Below are 17,589 nucleotides of genomic sequence, written 5' to 3' on the forward strand. Positions count from 1 at the left end.
TGAATGTAAATAACTAGAGCTTGTTATCAGAATAATAAAGTGTTTTTAACTGAATTGAATCGTGCTTCATCTTGTCTTCTGCAGGTTTTTGGGTCCTGCTGCAGATGAAAGCTGTGAGTATGTGAGAGGAATTGTGGGTAAAAAGCCGTTACTCCTGAGAGAGCTGGATCTGAGTGAACGTGAGCTAGGAGACACAGGAGTGAATCAGATCGGTGCTCTACTGCAGGATAAACACTGTACACCCAACACACTCCAGTGAGTATTGATAGTTTATTTACAATGTTTCATTACTTCTAATAGTAATGTTACTGTAGCTGATAATAATATCTCAGAGCAGTTTTTCCCTCAGCATCACAAAGAGCCGCTATAATGTGAAATATTAAATTAAACAGCCAATTACAGAGCGGCATCAAGCTTTAAACAGTTGAGTAAATCAGTTTGAGCATGAGTCAATAATTATTTACAGTTACTGTAGAGAGAGAGAAAAATGATTTTCTTCTAGAGTTTAGAAAACTCATTCAAACAAGTGATAGATTGTAAAAACAGCAGCGCTATAAACACACAGATGTCTTTCCTCACATTAACAGCTCATTACAATTAAAGATAAATGTGCATATATTGAACATATATCTGCTGAATGTGATCATGTTTACTGATTGGTATGTTTTTTGTGACAAACATAACTATTCATAACTGCTTTCAATTTAATGTTTGTCTTTCACAGAATATAAAATGTCTAATTTTGGTACTGTAACTTGTAGAAATTGAACAAGAGCATCTTAAGAATCGGTGATCAGTTTCTGATCGGTGCAGCACTAAAGCAAATAAACAGCCTTTTCATGAGCAAAGCAGAATCTTGTTTGAGAATCACACAGAAATGTCTTTGTCTTTGGCTTGTAATTGTTTAGTCTACAGTTTGTTTGAACATTGATCTGTGAGACTAAAGTGATTTATGGCAATAGTTATTAGACAGCAACAACTTCATTTCTCATTTTGTTTATAATACAATTTTTAACATTAAAAAAGGATGTATGTTAGGGTTAGGTTAGGTTAGGTTAGGTGTAAGGTTATAAAACATTTACAACTGACAAGTAGTTTACACTTTAGATTAAGGGATGCAGAAAGTGTAAATGTCTGGTATACACCTACAGATCATTTGTAACAGGTAAGAAAGATGATGAGTAACGCAACACATGATGTGTAACACATTTACAAGTGATGAATGGTTTACACTTTAGATTATTAACAGACACTTAAACTGGTATACACACACTTAAACATACACAGTGTTAGCATGTACCTGCATTTCCTACGTTATGGGCTCCAAATGTATATGCGCGTGTGGCTAGTTACTAGAAGAAAATGCATCATTCATTTAAATCCTTGTTTTGGAACAAAGCAAGCAATCTCCCTGTCTGAAAGCGTGAATTATCATATAAAACCATATTTTTCAACTATATGTAAGGTAAACAGGTAAATTAACCTCTAGGGAATTAATAATTGTACTTACAAGGAATAGTGGCAGTGTCACCATTTTATGACATCCATCTATCAATCAATTGACAGTAAGATATTACATGAACAAAACACAAGACACTTCTCTTTACCAGTGGGACATTATTTATCTATTCTAATATATTAAGACTAATCTAACACAAACACATGCACTCACACATTCACACAAGTTGAACGAAAGAAAGAAAAAAAGAAAGAATGGCTTTTTGAATAGAGTGAAAGAATGAAATCCCAAGTTTCTAGCAGCATGCAGTTTCTTGGACCTGACCTGAATGAACCATCCGTCATTAATTTAACCCTGCCATTAAGTTTTCAATGAGTCTATGAAACCTTACATCAATACACTAGTTCAGCTAGAATCTGGAGATATTATTTGCATTTCTAGGGTAGCATCTTAGAATGATGCAACAGAAGGGTATCCCCATTCACTGAAAGTGGTTTCTCAGGTTCGCTCATTAGTTGGAGGTCTTGGTCACATCTGGAGTAAAGTCTTCTTAGGACACCAATGATGATGACAGAGTTCCATAGGCAGGTTTAAGTTTGAGGTGAGCAAAAATGGCAAAGCATAACTTGGAAAACAATGATCTCGACAGAAAAGAAACTAAAGTAAATGAAAGTAAAAAACAACATTAGAGAATGGTTGGCTAACAATGGTTGGCTATCAAGTTACTGAAAATCACAGTTATTAAACTTTGCAAGCCAGTGGGCAGGGTTGAAGACCTCTGTTATTAACTATTCAATAATTACTCACAACAATGGAATGAACAGTGAGTGATTAAAACATGAAAAAAGTAGAAGTTACACATATAGAATTATGCAATGAAATTGTATTTGATTATAACCCCTCTTAACATTGTTTTGTAATGATCCGATGCATTTTGATAAAGGCATAAAGGCATGTAAAGGCAGTCACTGTGCTATTTAGAGAGTGGTTTGAAGAGGATTTCAGTCCTGTGTTCAAGGAAGAGGTTTTCAAGATACAGTATTTACAATAAGTTAAACTATGCATTTACATTGATACATCCCAAAATGCTGCAATAAGAATATATTTCACAATGAATGCATGTAGTATGCAGAATGCAGTCTGTTTATATGATGTTTTGTTTGTTTGTTATTTTGTGTGTCCTCTTAAATCATTAATTGTATAATAATAACAGTTTACTAGTAGGGAGATCAGTTATCAGTACTATGAAATGCGTTTTGAAAATTGTTATATGCCAAGTGTATGTTTTAATGGCAAACGTATTCCCGTAATTTTTTTAATGTGTGTGTATGTGTGTGTGTGTATGATATATATATACAGATATATATCATGCACAAGTTCTATAGTGCCACTTTACACTCTTAATACTCAAAGGTAGTAGGCTACATAAGAACCTCTTCTCTTTCTTCTTAAAACTACTTTGAATAATAATCTTTATTTAGTCTCAAGAAATCTGCTTCTGCATTCACAGAGAATCAGCAATTCCATTCCCTCTACCCAAGTTTGTTTGAACCGTTACAACTTTGCAATTCACTCTCTTCCACAGGCGGAGAGCTTTGGACAGCATGGCGTCCTTTGTGAGTCCCAATAATGTTTCCAGAAGCCCTTCGGAAGGTGGATAGTCGATGTCGAAAATTCTCGCCAGAGAAGAAGTAGAGCATTGGGTCAAAGCACGAGTTAGCAGCAGCCAGGCAGAGGGTGATGACCACAGACTTCTGCATATAAATAGTCTCCTCACAGTTAGCTTCTTTGTGGTTTTTAAAGTGGAGATGCAGTGTGCGTTGTATATGATAGGGCATAAAACTAACCAAGAAAGCCAGCATCACCACAATAATCATCCGAATGGCCTTGTTACGTGTGTAATGCTGCTTATTCGCACCGCTAGTGTTTCTAAGTAGAGTGCGCAAGATACCAGCATAGCACAGCAAGATGACCAGGAACGGAATAATAAAACCCACCACCAGGGAAAAGTAATTCAGCATGATCAGTTTATCCAGGCTTTTGGGCGTTTCTGGTGGTTCAAAACACTTGGTTTTGTTAGACTTTGGATCAGTATGCTGACCAGAGAGGAGGAAGGGTGAACTGGTGGTGCAAATGAAGACCCAAATGCACACGCAAACTATCCATGCCTTCTTCTCAGTGGCTAGCCTCAGGTTCTGCACTGGGAACACAATTGCTAGGAAGCGGGTAAAACTCATGGCCATCATGAAGAAGACGCTGCAGTAGAGATTCACGTACAGCGCATAGGAACTTAAACGACAGAGAAAGTCCCCCAGGTTCCACTGCCCTTTGTTGACGTAGTAAAGTACCCGTAGTGGCAGCGTGCTGACACACATCAGGTCTGACACGGCCAAGTTGAGCATGTAGATGTGGAAGGCTGATTTCTGACGGTAGGTACGAAGGAGCACGTACAATGCAAAGCCATTGCCCATCAGCCCTAAGACGGTGATGATAGAATATACTGTTGAATAGACTTGGTTACGGAAGTCATCGATTGAGGTGCATACTTGTGAATCATTAACCATTGAAGTTATGTTAGAAGGATCCATTCTTGCATTGGTATCTGAAATATGAAAGAAAGAAAGAAATATTTAATTCCTATAACATATTAACACTGTTTTTCTATTACAAATCTGTACTGTATTTCCAAAGAAAAAAATACTGCTATACAAATTAACCAGATAAAAAAACAGTTGTATAAAAAGGTGTTTAGAACCTTTACAGCAGTAGATCATATCTCTCCACTAGATTAACTTCATATCTTTTATAAAGCATTTTATCTAAGCCTAACCTACACAGTGTCTCTTACACTTAACATATATGGAGTGGTGTCAGTGTTGCAAGGCTCTTCAGTTTGAGGAATAATTCATTTAAAATATAATAGCATCTTCTCCTCTGACTTTACAGTATGAGTGCAGTCTAATTGATGTTTGATGCTAAGCTACAGAGCAAGTGTTTTGATAAATATATATATAAAGATATATACAAAGATACATATAGATAATTTAACCACCTGCTACAGCATCTCGAAATATAGTATCTCATATATCATCTAATGTTTTATCACCAAGAGCTGTTTCAGCCCTTTAGTGAGACCATGCTCCTCAAACTGATTTTTATCAATCATTCCCCTCTGTGAGTGTAAGAAAGACTGTGCAGCAGGGGTCCTCAAACTGCAGATCTAATGACAATGATAGCACCATTTTAATGTTTCTACAGTTTATGTGTGCAGCGTGTCAGAATAGCAGAGCTGTACACACCAAAACACTCAGGCTCATTTTTGGTAATGATCTGTCTAAGGCCATGTCCACACGTACACTGGTATTTTTATAAACTGAGTTTTTCAATATACTATTTTTTCGCATTTTGGAAAAGACATTCCGTCCACATGAAAATGCAAAAGCATGCTATGAAGCACTGTCAAGAGCATGCCAAACCAACAAGTGGCAATACTGTATATCTCAACCGTAAAGCCATGTTGGCCAATCAGAAGCCTGAGAAAGTTTCCAGTAGGCGGAGATAACAGCGCATGCTCCTACATGACAAGCCAAAATCTTTGGTTTCGCTGTCTACACGATAACACTGCAACTCTTGAGTTTTTGAAAATCTTCACCCTGGCTGGAGTTTTCAAAAAAGTTCGGTTTCAGTGACCTGGTGCTGTGTTTGCGTGTGGAAGAACGGCCAAACCGCATAGAAAAAGCTGCGGTTTTGAAAATACCTGCGTTTGTGTGGACAGGGCCTAAGCTATATCCCCTAACATTTATATCTAGAGCATTTATATCTTATTTGTTGATGCCAAGGAAGGTTATTTTCATAAACGAAAACTGAAACTAAGACTAAAACTATTGGTCAAAAAACATTTTCGTAAACTGAAATAAAATTACATTTTCTAAATAATTTAAAAACTAAAACTAAACGAAACTGTCAACAATAATTGAAAAACTAACTAAAATAAAATAATAATGAGCAAAAATAAATAATCGTGTTCGTGATTTAATAAGCTCTCATTCTGTGTCAGAAAATCGGACCTGTGGTTGTTCAGGGAAATAAAGGCTGCATGCACGTGAGCTGCGTCCTAAGCGGCTGTTCACAGAGAATGCCTTTTTGCATTTAAGAAAAAAACAAAGACACGGGCTATGAAATGGGAAATAACTATAAAATATGACATGGGAAATAATAATAATAATGCACACCTTACAGCGCACAAACGTTTAAAAGCGTGCTTGACGTGCGAGAACAACATGAGAGTGAGTTAACGGACATACATGTACATTTTTATTAAAATTTTAATAAAATAATTAAAATTTTTGGATGAGCTGACTTTAGTGAACAGTCATTTTGTCCCGCTTTGCGATTACTATGGTAACGTCCGCCTCTAGTCCATGACACGAGCACCGCTTTGACTGTATAAAGCTCATCCACAATGAGAGAGAGCGATAGCCGCGCAGTGTTTTCAGAGCGTGCCGTGTTGTGTAAGAGACTGCGGTCAAGCCAGCTGCACTTTTCTTTGGCATACTCGTCTAATCGTGCACTTACGGTACGGGTGCTGAGAGCGGTCTAAATAGATGTAAAGAAGTTGTCATACCGGCGTTTCCTTTACACTTTTGATTTTAATGTTTGCAAATACATTATTTTTGTACATAAAAGTTTGTATTGTACATTAATTATCATATTAATGTTAATAAATGTTATTTATTTATTTTTTTAATGTTTGTGTGTGTGTGTGTGTATTTGTCTCATTTTCAAACACTCATAAAAAGCTCATAATATTTGTTCCTGACTATCAATGTATTTGATCCAGACTACTAATATATATCTATTCATTTTCAAGCCAATTTACTGTATAGTTTCAGAGAAAATTAAAGGCAACATCACCCCAAACATTCCCGTATATTCAAACACTCATAAAAAAAATCCTTTATAGGTTAGCTCATTCTTTCAATTGATATGTATTATGAGTTACCCACTGTATTTATTTTCTACTCTATAGTTTTGGAGAAAACTAAAGGCAAACTCACCCCAAACATCAAACTCCATTTTTGCACTTGGATTATTTCTGTATATTCAAACACTCATAAAAAGTGTCCCTTAATAGGTTAGCTCATTCTATCAATTGATATGTGTTAAGAGACACCCTGCCTATCACTGTGTTCATGTTCAAGTCATTTTACTGTACAGTTTTGGAGAAAATTAAAAGCAAAATCACCCAAAACAACAAAATGTGTCCTGGCACTTGCACTGTGTCCCATTTTCCAACACTTATAAAAAGTGTTTCTTAATAGGTTAGCTCATTCTTGCAATTGATATGGATTCTGAGAGACCCCGACTATCACTGTGTTCATTTACAAGTCATTTTACTGCATAGTTTTGGAGAAATGTAATGGCAAGTTCACCCCAAGTGTAAAGTGCATGCTGACACTTACATCATGTCCCATTTCCAAACACTCATAAAAATATTTCCTTTAGAGGTTTGCTCATTCTTTCAATTGATTCCTGTTCATGGTGATCATGACTTTTTATGTATTCATTTTCCAGTAATTTTACTATACAGTTTTGGAGAACATTAATGGCGAAATCACTCCAAAAATCGAAGTACATTCTAGCAGTTGCACCATTTCCCATTTTCAAAAAATCATAAAAATAATTTCCTTTATAGGTTTGTTCATTCTGTCAATTGATTCCTATTCACAATAATCCTGTACTGTAATACATTTCAAGTAATTTTACTCTATAGTTTTAGAGAAAACTAACTTCAAAATTACTCCAAAATGAAATGCATTTAGCAGTTGCACCATTACCCATTTTCAAACATTCATAAAAATCTTTCCTTTTTAGGTTTGATCATTCTTTCAATTGATTCCTCTTCAAAGTGACCCTGACTATTACTGTATTCATTTTCAAGTCATTTAACTCTACAGTTTTGGAAAAAATTAAAAGCAAATTCACTTCTGGCAATCAAAGTACATTCTAGAGTTTGGACCATTTCCCATTTTCAAATACTCATAAAAATATTTTCTTTATTGATTTGCTCATCCTTTGAATTGATTCCTGTTCACAGTAATCCGGACTATTTCTGTATTAATTTTGGTGTCATTTTACTGTATAGTTTCAGGTAAAATTAAAGGCAAACTCAATCCAAATTAGTTTTTGGAGTGCATTCTTTTATTTTCATACATATTTTAAATTGTTTAAAGGCATCATTGTGAAAATGTACCATGCTTACCATATAAAACTGAAACGTCTCGGTTACATACGTAACTGTCGGTCACTACCAGTTACATGGTGACATTAAGTGTTTACTTAGGAGACCCAATCATCTCTGAGTTTAAGAGAAAATGCCAATGAAAATTGACTAGTGGAATTTTTATGCTGAACCACTCCCCATTTATACAGGTATATAAGGCAACAATGTGCATCCACTCATTCAGATTTGTGACCCTGGACCACAAAACCAGTCATAAGTGTCAATTTTTCGAAATTGAGATTTCTACATCATCTGAAAACTGAATAAATTTAGGATAGGACAATATTTGGCCGAGATACAACTATTTGGAATCTGAGGGGCCAAATTACAATCGAAAATCGAAAGTTTTCCAAATTAAGTTCTTAGCAATGCATTTTACTAATCAAAAATAATTTTTTTATATATTTACGGTAGGAAATCCACTAAATATCTTCATGGAACATGAACATCTTTGCTTAATATCCTAATGATTTTTGGCCTAAAAGAAAAATGGATAATTTTGACCCATACAATGTTTTTTTGGCTATTTCTACAAATATACCCCAGCGACTTGAGACTGGTTTTGTGGTCCAGGGTCATATTTTTGTTTCGGAGCCGAGTGGTTGAATGAAAGCTGATATACTCCACAAAGGCATACATCTGCTGTGTCGGAGAGCTGTTCTGGTTTGCGGTACGGTGCTAATAGCGGACTGTTCGCATCTTTTTAAAGATGGCATTCCATCCGTGTCCTCTTGGTTGCGGGCGTTTGTTGTCCCCTGTCGATGGCCACGATCATTGTCTTCAGTGTCTGGGCATTCAGCATGCTGAAGCTGCATTCGTAGATGGTTCATGCTTCTACTGTGAGCATATGACCACAGCAACGCTGCGATCGCATCTCTCCTTTTTTTGGGAAAGGAGCAGATTCCTCAGTCACTGCCTGTCCTGGTTTAACTGCCACGAGCAGAGGACTGCCGGCTAGTGCTCTGGGAGATTTGAGGGTTACAGGGAGAGCTTCTCTGCCAGGCCAGTCCCCACGGACCTCTCACTCCTCTCTGTAGTTCTTGTCCTGTGTGGCTCCTGGGTGATTTTGCTGGGCTGCCTCTTGGAGGTCCCAGCATTTCATTCTGTGCTCCGCCGGAGGATCAGGTGTTGATGACAGCATCAGGGGATGGGCTATCATCCTCTGAGGATGAAGATTTGGCGGTGCTGCCCCCCTCGGGTGTTGTCAACACTGTCAAATCAGACTCAGAGCTGACAGCCATGCTTGCCCGGGCACCAGTGAGTATCGGGCTAGAGGTGAATACACAACCCAATTCTGAGTGCTCACGGCTGGATGATTGGTTCTCAGCATGGAGCGTGGCCCACAACCGCATTCTGCCCTGGTTCCTTTCTTCCCAGAGGTGCATAAGGAAATGACGAAGTCGTGGACGGCCCCTTTCGCATCAAGAAGCTGCTCGTCTATTTCCTCCATTCTCACTACCCTCGATGGCGGGGCAGGAGGGGGTACATGGACATTCCCCAGGTGGAGACTTTGCCTTACAGGCTACTTAAGTCACGGCGTGGTCCCTCGGGAAGAACAACTCTGGCTCAACCTGGTCGAGATGAGAGACGTTGATAAAGTGTGCTTTCTTGACCTTCCATTTCCCAGGCTGGCCTGTTGAGGACTTCAGCCAGCAGTTCTCGGCAGAACATAAGCAGACTGAGGCCATACAGCACATCTTGCCCAGACGTGATCCTCTTACTGCAATCGTTCCGTCGTGGGCCGCACCTCAGCCTGCTCGTCACTGTTGGCATTCTCCCGCTTCCTCCACTGCTCTGCCCTGCACTGAGACACCTTTGAGGCCGGTGCGTCAAGCTCCACGTAGGAAGGTGACGTCCCACGTGTCCAAGTGGTCCACTACATCCTCCAGGAAGACGACAAAGCGGCCCTGAGACGAGCAACCTGGAGATGTTGGAAGCTGCTCTTTTTCAGGAGGTGCCGGAGACAGCACTGCTCCTTCCCCCGGAGCAGGGCCGGGTGAAAAATCCTTTGTTCCTGCTCAGTGGCCAGTGGTAACCACTTTTTCAACAAAAGAGCACTTTCCATTTCCTCTTGGTTATCTGGCTCGTGGGTTGACAGTGAGCGATGCGCCGCCTCCTCACCATTGCCCACAATGCCCCCTATTGCCAGTGGCCAAGAGATTGCGGTATGGGGACACATTGCCTCTCCACACGTCTCTGGCCAGTCCGTCCAGGTACAAAGGGAGTTCTGTTGCGATGAGCCAGAACGCGCTGCCTTCTGGACTATCCAGCACGACTCCCCACTGCTGCACCTCCGTGGGTATGTCGATTGTCCCTTTGGTGCCACTCGCATGGAGTTTGGGGGCATGGCTTGCACTGCCCAACCCATCCTGCTGGCTCATTCGTACAGTTCGAGTCGGCTACGTGATTCAGTTTGCCAGGCGACCGTCCAGGTTCAGCAGCGTCCTTAAGACTTTGTGACAATCCGAGATGCCCGTATCCTGTGCGTGGAGATTGCTGTCCTTTTGGCGCAGGATGCAGTCAAGCCTGTCCTTCCAGCTGAGATGAAGCAGGGGTTTTACAGCCCTTACTTGATTGTGCCCAATAAAAAGCTGTGGACTTTGGCCAAATCCTGGATCTGTCAGTCTCGAATCGGCCCATCACAAGCTTACGTTCAAGATGTTGACACAGAAGTGCATCCTTAGATGCTTCCAATCCCAGGGTTGGTTTGCAGCCGTCGACCTGAAGGACGCTTTCATGCCTCAATTCTTCCTCAACACAGGCCATTCGTACGGTTTGCGTTCAAGGGTCGGGCATAGCTGTACAAGGTCCTCACCTTCAGGCTGTCCCTGTTCCCCTGTGGAGGGTGTCCTTGCCCCGTTATGGGAAGTGGGCATCAGGAACCTCAACTATCGCGACGACTGGCTCATCATGGCTCAGTCGCGAGATCAGTACTGTGATCACAGGGACCTGGTGCTCTGGCACCTCAGCCAGTTGGGGCTTCGGGTCAACTGGGAAAAGAGCAAGCCCTCACCTGTGTAGAGAATCTCTTTCCTCATTATGGAGTTAGCCTTGGGGAGTATGACGGTACATCTCACCAACGAGTGCTGAACTGCCTGAGTTCCTTAGGTAGGACGGTGGTACCACTGAAACACTTTCAGAGTCTCCTGGGGCTTATGGCATCCACAGCCACAGCCACAGTCACGCAGCTCGGATTGCTTCATATGATACAACTCTAGCACTGGTTACACTCCCGAGTCCCAAGATGGGCATGACGCTGTGGTACACATCGTGTGACCATCATGCCAATGTGTTGCCACTCATTCAGCCCCTGGTTGGACCTTGCCTTTCTACGGGCCGGGATGCCCTTAGAACAAGTGTCCCGGCATGTCGTTGTCATGACAAATTCCTCCAGTACGGGCTGGGGTGCTACGATGCAGTGGACCACTGGTCGCTGGGGAAGTATGACCTGGTCGTTAGGTTCCTGAGGGGTGCCGAGACTGTATGAGTCATTATAATCAGTAATAATATCCTCACTGAATGCAACAAATGCCTAGTTTATAGAGGGTTTTTATTGTTTTAGTCTCGTCGCATCGGGACATGTCATCAAAACATGGTAAGGGCGGAACATTTCCGTCACACACTTGAGGTGTTCGGCCAATCACAATGCACCGGCTAGCTGGCCAATCAGAGCACACCTCACTTCTCAGAACAATGAGCTTTGCAGAAATCTGCACGTTTCAGAAAGGCAGGGCATAGAGGAGCAACAATAATGTACAGTGTGTGGAAAATTACGTGTATATGTTTTTGAACCTCGAACCGCGTAAACATTTCATTACACCAAATACACAAAATAGTGTTCTTTTTAGCAATATCATATGACCCCTTTAATTTTCTCCAAAACTATACAGTAAAATTACATGAAAATGAATACAGTAATAGTCAGGGTCAATGTGAACGGGAATGAATTGAAAGAATGAGTTAACCTATAAAGCAAACACTTTTATGCATGTTTTAACATGGAACATGATGTAGAAATTCAAGAATGCACATGATTGGAGTGAATTTGCCTTTAATTCTCTTCAAAACTATACATTAAAATAACTTAAAAATTAATACAGCAATAGACAGGGTGACTGTGAACAGGAATTAATTGAAAGAAAAAGCAAACCTATAAAGGAAAGATTTTTGTGAGTGTTTGAAAATGGGACATGATGTAAAATGCAAGGAAAGGTTTTTTATGTTTGATTAATTATGAACTGTAAGAATTACAGAACCTCAGACACTTTGAACTTCTGAGATGGACAACACACACACAGTGCATTAACATACAGACATCTGTCTCCACATCCCACTGAGAGAAAATGCGGGAAAACGCCTCTCTGAAATGTGCATCAGTTCCTTTTCATCCACTCTTCCCCTCACCCACCCTTCCTTTCACTCAACTCACTCAGAATGGTCAATAGTAGAATGTAATGTTTGCATTAATGCAAGTGATATTTACAGTCATGTTTGGTATCATTTGAATTGTCTCAGGGCGACTGGTACAATGGTCTCATTCTTATAAGAAGTAAACTAAAAGGTAATACAGATCCTAAGAGTTCAGAGATATTTTGCATACTGTAGAGGGCGGATCAGCACCTAGTGGTTTTCATGCAAATTACCTTCTGTCCCAAAAAGGTGCTAACTCGACTTGATTAAATTGCAAATTACAATTGTTAGTTCCTGTCTCCAGTTTGGGGGATGTTTATTCTGGTCTGAAGTACTTAAAGAAATGTTGCAAAAGGATCAGGGCGATTCTGTAACCAGAAAGCCCGTAGTGTGGGTCTCAATGCTCACACTATGTATTACTATAAAGTCAGGTTTGCATCCTTTACTTGTAGAATTATCTTTGAGAATTCGATGTTTTGTATTGATATGATTTGATCTCTTTGAATTGCTGTGGAATTGAGATAATACATACAGTATTTACCTGACTGATAATAAATTGTTACATTTGACCTTATTCTGTTTTACTCTGTAATTATTGACTCTAGTAGATTACGTTGCATCCTTGTTAAAGACATGAGCAACCGAATGAACGAGTAAATATAAAGTCAAGAGTTAACTAGAATAATCAAATATCAGAATAATAAATTAGAAATGGACAAGCAATCAATTTGTATTTCAAGCTAAATACGAGGTCATAATAAAATGGAGTCAGATTAAATAATAAAATGGAGTCAGATTAGAGTTTAACTTAAATTGAAGAACTTTGCACACTGGAAAGACCGAACACGCAGGAACCCTTCATCCACCATCGGAAACCTTCTTTGGGCCAGATGGGTGGACCTCACAAAGTATGAACGCACTCAGATTTTTGGGGTGATATTCTTTACTTTTCTTCAAAACTATACAGTAAAATCAGTTGAAAATTGATACAGTAATAGTTCGCTTCACTCTGAACAGGAATCAATTGAAAGAATGAGCAAACCAGTAAAGGAAAGGTTTTTATGAATGTTTGGAAATGGGACATGCTGTAAGAGTTAGAATGGACTTTTAACACTTGGGGTGAATCTGCCATTAATTTTCTCCAAAACTACACAGTAAAATGATTTGAAAATGACTACGGCGATGGTCAGGGTCACTCTGAATACATATCAGTTGATAGAATGAGCTAACCTATGAAGGAGCACTTTTTACGAGTGTTTGAATATACAGAAATAATGCAAGTGCAACAATGGAATTTGATGTTTGGGGAGATTTTGCTTTTAGTTTTCTCCACAACTATACAGTAAAATGATTTGGAAATGAATACAGTGATAGTCAGGGTCACTCAGAATCCATATCAATTGAAACAATGAGCTAACCTATAAAGGGACACTTTTTATAAGTGTTGGAAAATGGAATGCAGTGCAAGTGCCAGGACGCATTTTGTTGTTTTGGGTGATTTTGCTTTTAATGTTCTCCAAAACTATACAGTAAAATCACTTTAAATGAACACAGTGATAGTCAGGGTCACTCAGAATACACATCAATTGATAGAATGAGCTAACCTATAAAGGGACACTTTTTATGAGTGTTTGAATATACAGAAATAATCCAAGTGCAACAATGGAGTTGGATGTTTGGGGTGAGTTGGGTCACTCAGAATACATATCAATTGAAAGAATGAGCTAACCTATAAAGGATTTTTTTTTTATGAGTGTTTGAATATACGGAAATAATCTAAGTGCAAAATGTTTGGGGTGATGTTGCCTTTAATTTTCTCTGAAACTATACAGTAAATTGGCTTGAAAATGAATAGATATATATTAGTAGTCTGGATCAAATACATTGATAGTCAGGAACAAATATTATGAGCTTTTTATGAGTGTTTGAAAATGAGACAAATATACACACACACACACACACATGTTGGTTTTTGTGGTTTATGGGGACTCTCCATAGGCGTAATGGTTTTTATACTGAACGAACTGTATGTGCCATTGCCCTACACCAACCCTACACCTAAACTTAGCCCTCACAGGAGACTTTGTGCATTTTTAGATTTTCAAAAAAACACCATTTAGTATGTTTTTTAAGCCTTTTGAATTACGGGGACATAGGCAGTGTCCTCATAAACCACCTTCATATTGTAATACCTCTGTCATACCCATGTCATTATACAAATTTGTGTCCTCATAAACCACATAAACATGCACACACACAAACATTAAAATAAAAAAATCACATTTATTAACATTAATATGATAATTAATGTACAATACAAACTTTTATGTACAAAAATAATGTATTTGCAAACATTAAAATCAAAAGTGTAAAGGAAACGCCGGTATGACAGCTTCTTTACATCTATTTAGACCGCTCTCAGCACCCGTACCGTAAGTGCACGATTAGACGAGTATGCCAAAAAAAAAGTGCAGCTGGCTTGACCGCAGTTGTAAGAGGGGCTTTAGAACCGGGATTGATTGCGTTGCTCATCTGAAGCGCGTGCGCGCTGGAGCCAAGTGCAAACATCATTTAAATCACCATATCACATTTCTTTTTGAGTTTCAAAGCATTTTAGATTGTTTCTTCATATTGTGTGCGTTCATAGAGGGAGAGATGGGACATACAGTAGTGTGCACCGGTGGCGCTGTGCAAAAGATCCAACAAATGAATGCATTGAAAACACAGATGGACAAAAATAAAGTTTACAGAGTTTCACTGATGATTGCAAAGAACGTGCCTGCATCCCAGTGTGCACACTGTCCATGCTAAATTCTTTTTGATATTAGTCATTTTTAATACTATTTAGGGCAGAGAGGGTGGATAGTATGCACATTGGGATTCAGGGCATGTTTCCTCAAATCCAGCACTGGAGGATTGTCCTGCAGAATTTAGCTCCAACCCTGATAAAAACTCAACTCCCTGATACTGTCTAGTAACTCTGAAAACCTCGATTAGCTTGTTTGTAAACTATTGGCATATTAAGAAAGATTACAATATGAATGAATATGAACATGAATGTGAAATAATATATTGAATAAATATAAGTTGCATATTTTTGTTGAATTGTAAATAATTATTTTATTTTCAGTATTAAGAGGTTTGCACAAGAGTTAACTGTAAACTGCAAACATTCAACTTTGCTAAAATTAAATGTCTTGGTTTGGTCAACACTGGAAGTGTTCCATTAACTAAAACTAAAACTGAAACTAAAATATATAAAAACTAAATAGAAATGTGTTCATAAAAATAAGAAAAATTTAACTAAAACTAACAAAACCATTAATGAAAATAACTAAAACTAAACTGAAATTATAGTCAATTTGATAAATATATTAAAATAAAAACTAATTTAAAAATGCAAAACTATAATATCCTTGACGCCAAGGAAAGCTCACTACAACATTACTTCACATAGTATGTGGGCTGGAGTAAGGCACTGGATCTGGGCCAGAATTAAAATCAATGTGGCCCAGATTTGGATCAGCTCTGCTTCATTAGGTTTATTCATGGCTGACATTGGGCCTTCCTTTGGTTTGCTTGTGGCAAAAATCTGGCAAACAGGAGCTGACTGCCTAATGCAATGCCTAATCGATGTGACAATGATGAGAGATCCAGTGCAAGCTTTTATTAAACAGAGTTCGTGGTCAAAACAGGCAGGGTCCGAATATCAGCAAACAGTAAAATCCAAGGACAAGACAAAAGCGTAATCCAGAAACAGGCAATGGTCAGGGCAGGCAGCAAGACATCCACAAAAACACAAGGCAACAGTCCAAGGTCAAAATCCAAGAGAGCAGTACAAAGTAACAAAATAAACAAAGCAATGACAATGGCAATGAAACAAGACTATGGAAAACATTGAAAACAAGCAAAACGCTCAGTAGAGTCTGCAACAGAATACTTCACAAAGGCCTGTTTGGCGGTTAAGACTAGAAGGGATACATATGGCGCTACTGGGCATGCGCACATCAGTACAGTGTAATTTTTATCACACTATCCAACAATAATTACTTTTTTTCCATTACTGTAAGGGGTAGGTTTAGGGTTGAAGTAGGTGTAGACATTAATAAAACACAATCTAATAGACAATTAATTTCATTGTTCGTTTCTGGTCAGAGCTGTAGCCCTTCTAGCCACAATCCTGTTTGGCATGCCCATTCTTATATGGCTGCCAAACAGGAAGTAACCATAGAGGAAGCAGAGTGAGTGATAAGAGTCAGAACTTAGGCGAGGGCTCCATCTGCTGGTGTGGCGTTACACCCAAATGCCATCATTCCACACGGTATGTGGGCCAGATGAAAGTGTCAGGTGTGGGCCTAGCTGGGCCTCAGGAATTTTGCTATCTGGGTACTGTATGTCTTTTGCTTTATTTATGTCTTTGTCATTTGACCTAGTTCCCCTCTGTGTTTAATTAGTTATTCAGTTCACCTGTGTTCTATTAAGTCATTAGTCTCGTGCTTGCTTTTGTATTTATACTCCCTGTTTTGTTCAGTTTTGTTCTAGTGATTCTCATGTGTTCCTTGTGGATTTCCTATTAAAAGACTGTTGTGGATTCTTTCTTTGACATCATGCACTCATTTATTAGCACCTAGTGTGATACTCCGATGACTATCTTGACTGTTTTTTTTTTTCTTTTAATACTGATGTCCAGATAAATTTATAACTATTCCAAAAAGTATTGTCCAGACCTCCGCTGGGAAGGAAATATAGAGACCACCTCTGCATCCCAATGTGCATCCCTTACAAACAGTGTGCGAGATCAGAATAAGTATGTCCCAAAGCATAGTATACTGAAAGAGTATGCCAAAAGTCAGTTCAGGTATGAGCAAAGTTATCCGCATGAAAGACCCACAGCTGGCAAATTAACATGCTACTTCTTTTCTGTCCAATACAGTAGGAAGACAAGTGTAATTAAATATGAAGGATGTTAACTGTGACAAGGTGATTGACAGGCCAGTTTCAGTAACAGGATGCACCTAACTATGCGACAGAGCAGTCTGTTAAAGATGCATTGTATGAAGTGATAATATGTCCCAAAGCTTTCCTACTCCTCTGCTAGACACTCAAAAGTGTGTACTTTTTCTTCAGAAAAAAGATGCAGCACAGACCTTTTTGCAGTGGTGTCATTTTACCAAAAGTGTGTGGTGTCCAAAGATGAATAACATATAGCTTTGATCATAACACACTTCTTAAAGAATTTACAGTACTTCACTGCTCACAACCAGTAACTTAGTCACTTCAGATTGGACCTTAGTTTCCACAGAAATGCTTGTGACTGGCTACAATGTCAATGTCAATTTTATTTCTATAGCACAACTAAATGCAACAGCAGTTGACCAGTGTGTTTCTCGTTTGGCTCTCCTCCCCTTCCTTCCCTTCCCTGCTTTGCTCTCTCGTC

General features: G+C 39.0%; 1 protein-coding gene across 1 annotated transcript in view; it reads right to left on the bottom strand.

Annotated features, from left to right (window-relative positions):
• Positions 1 to 891: 891 nt before the first annotated feature.
• The window catches only part of LOC306852850 (cysteinyl leukotriene receptor 1-like), a 34,060-nt gene continuing 17,362 nt past the window's right edge, over positions 892 to 17,589 (bottom strand). The window contains exon 2 of the mRNA XM_079389961.1: positions 892 to 4,061. Coding sequence (XP_079246087.1) covers positions 2,992 to 4,047 — 1,056 coding nt within the window. The 5' untranslated portion in view covers positions 4,048 to 4,061 and the 3' untranslated portion in view covers positions 892 to 2,991. The remainder of the gene's footprint in view (positions 4,062 to 17,589) is intronic.

Source organism: Barbus barbus (assembly GCF_936440315.1).
Source record: "Barbus barbus genome assembly, chromosome: 33".
Taxonomy (NCBI): domain Eukaryota; kingdom Metazoa; phylum Chordata; class Actinopteri; order Cypriniformes; family Cyprinidae; genus Barbus; species Barbus barbus.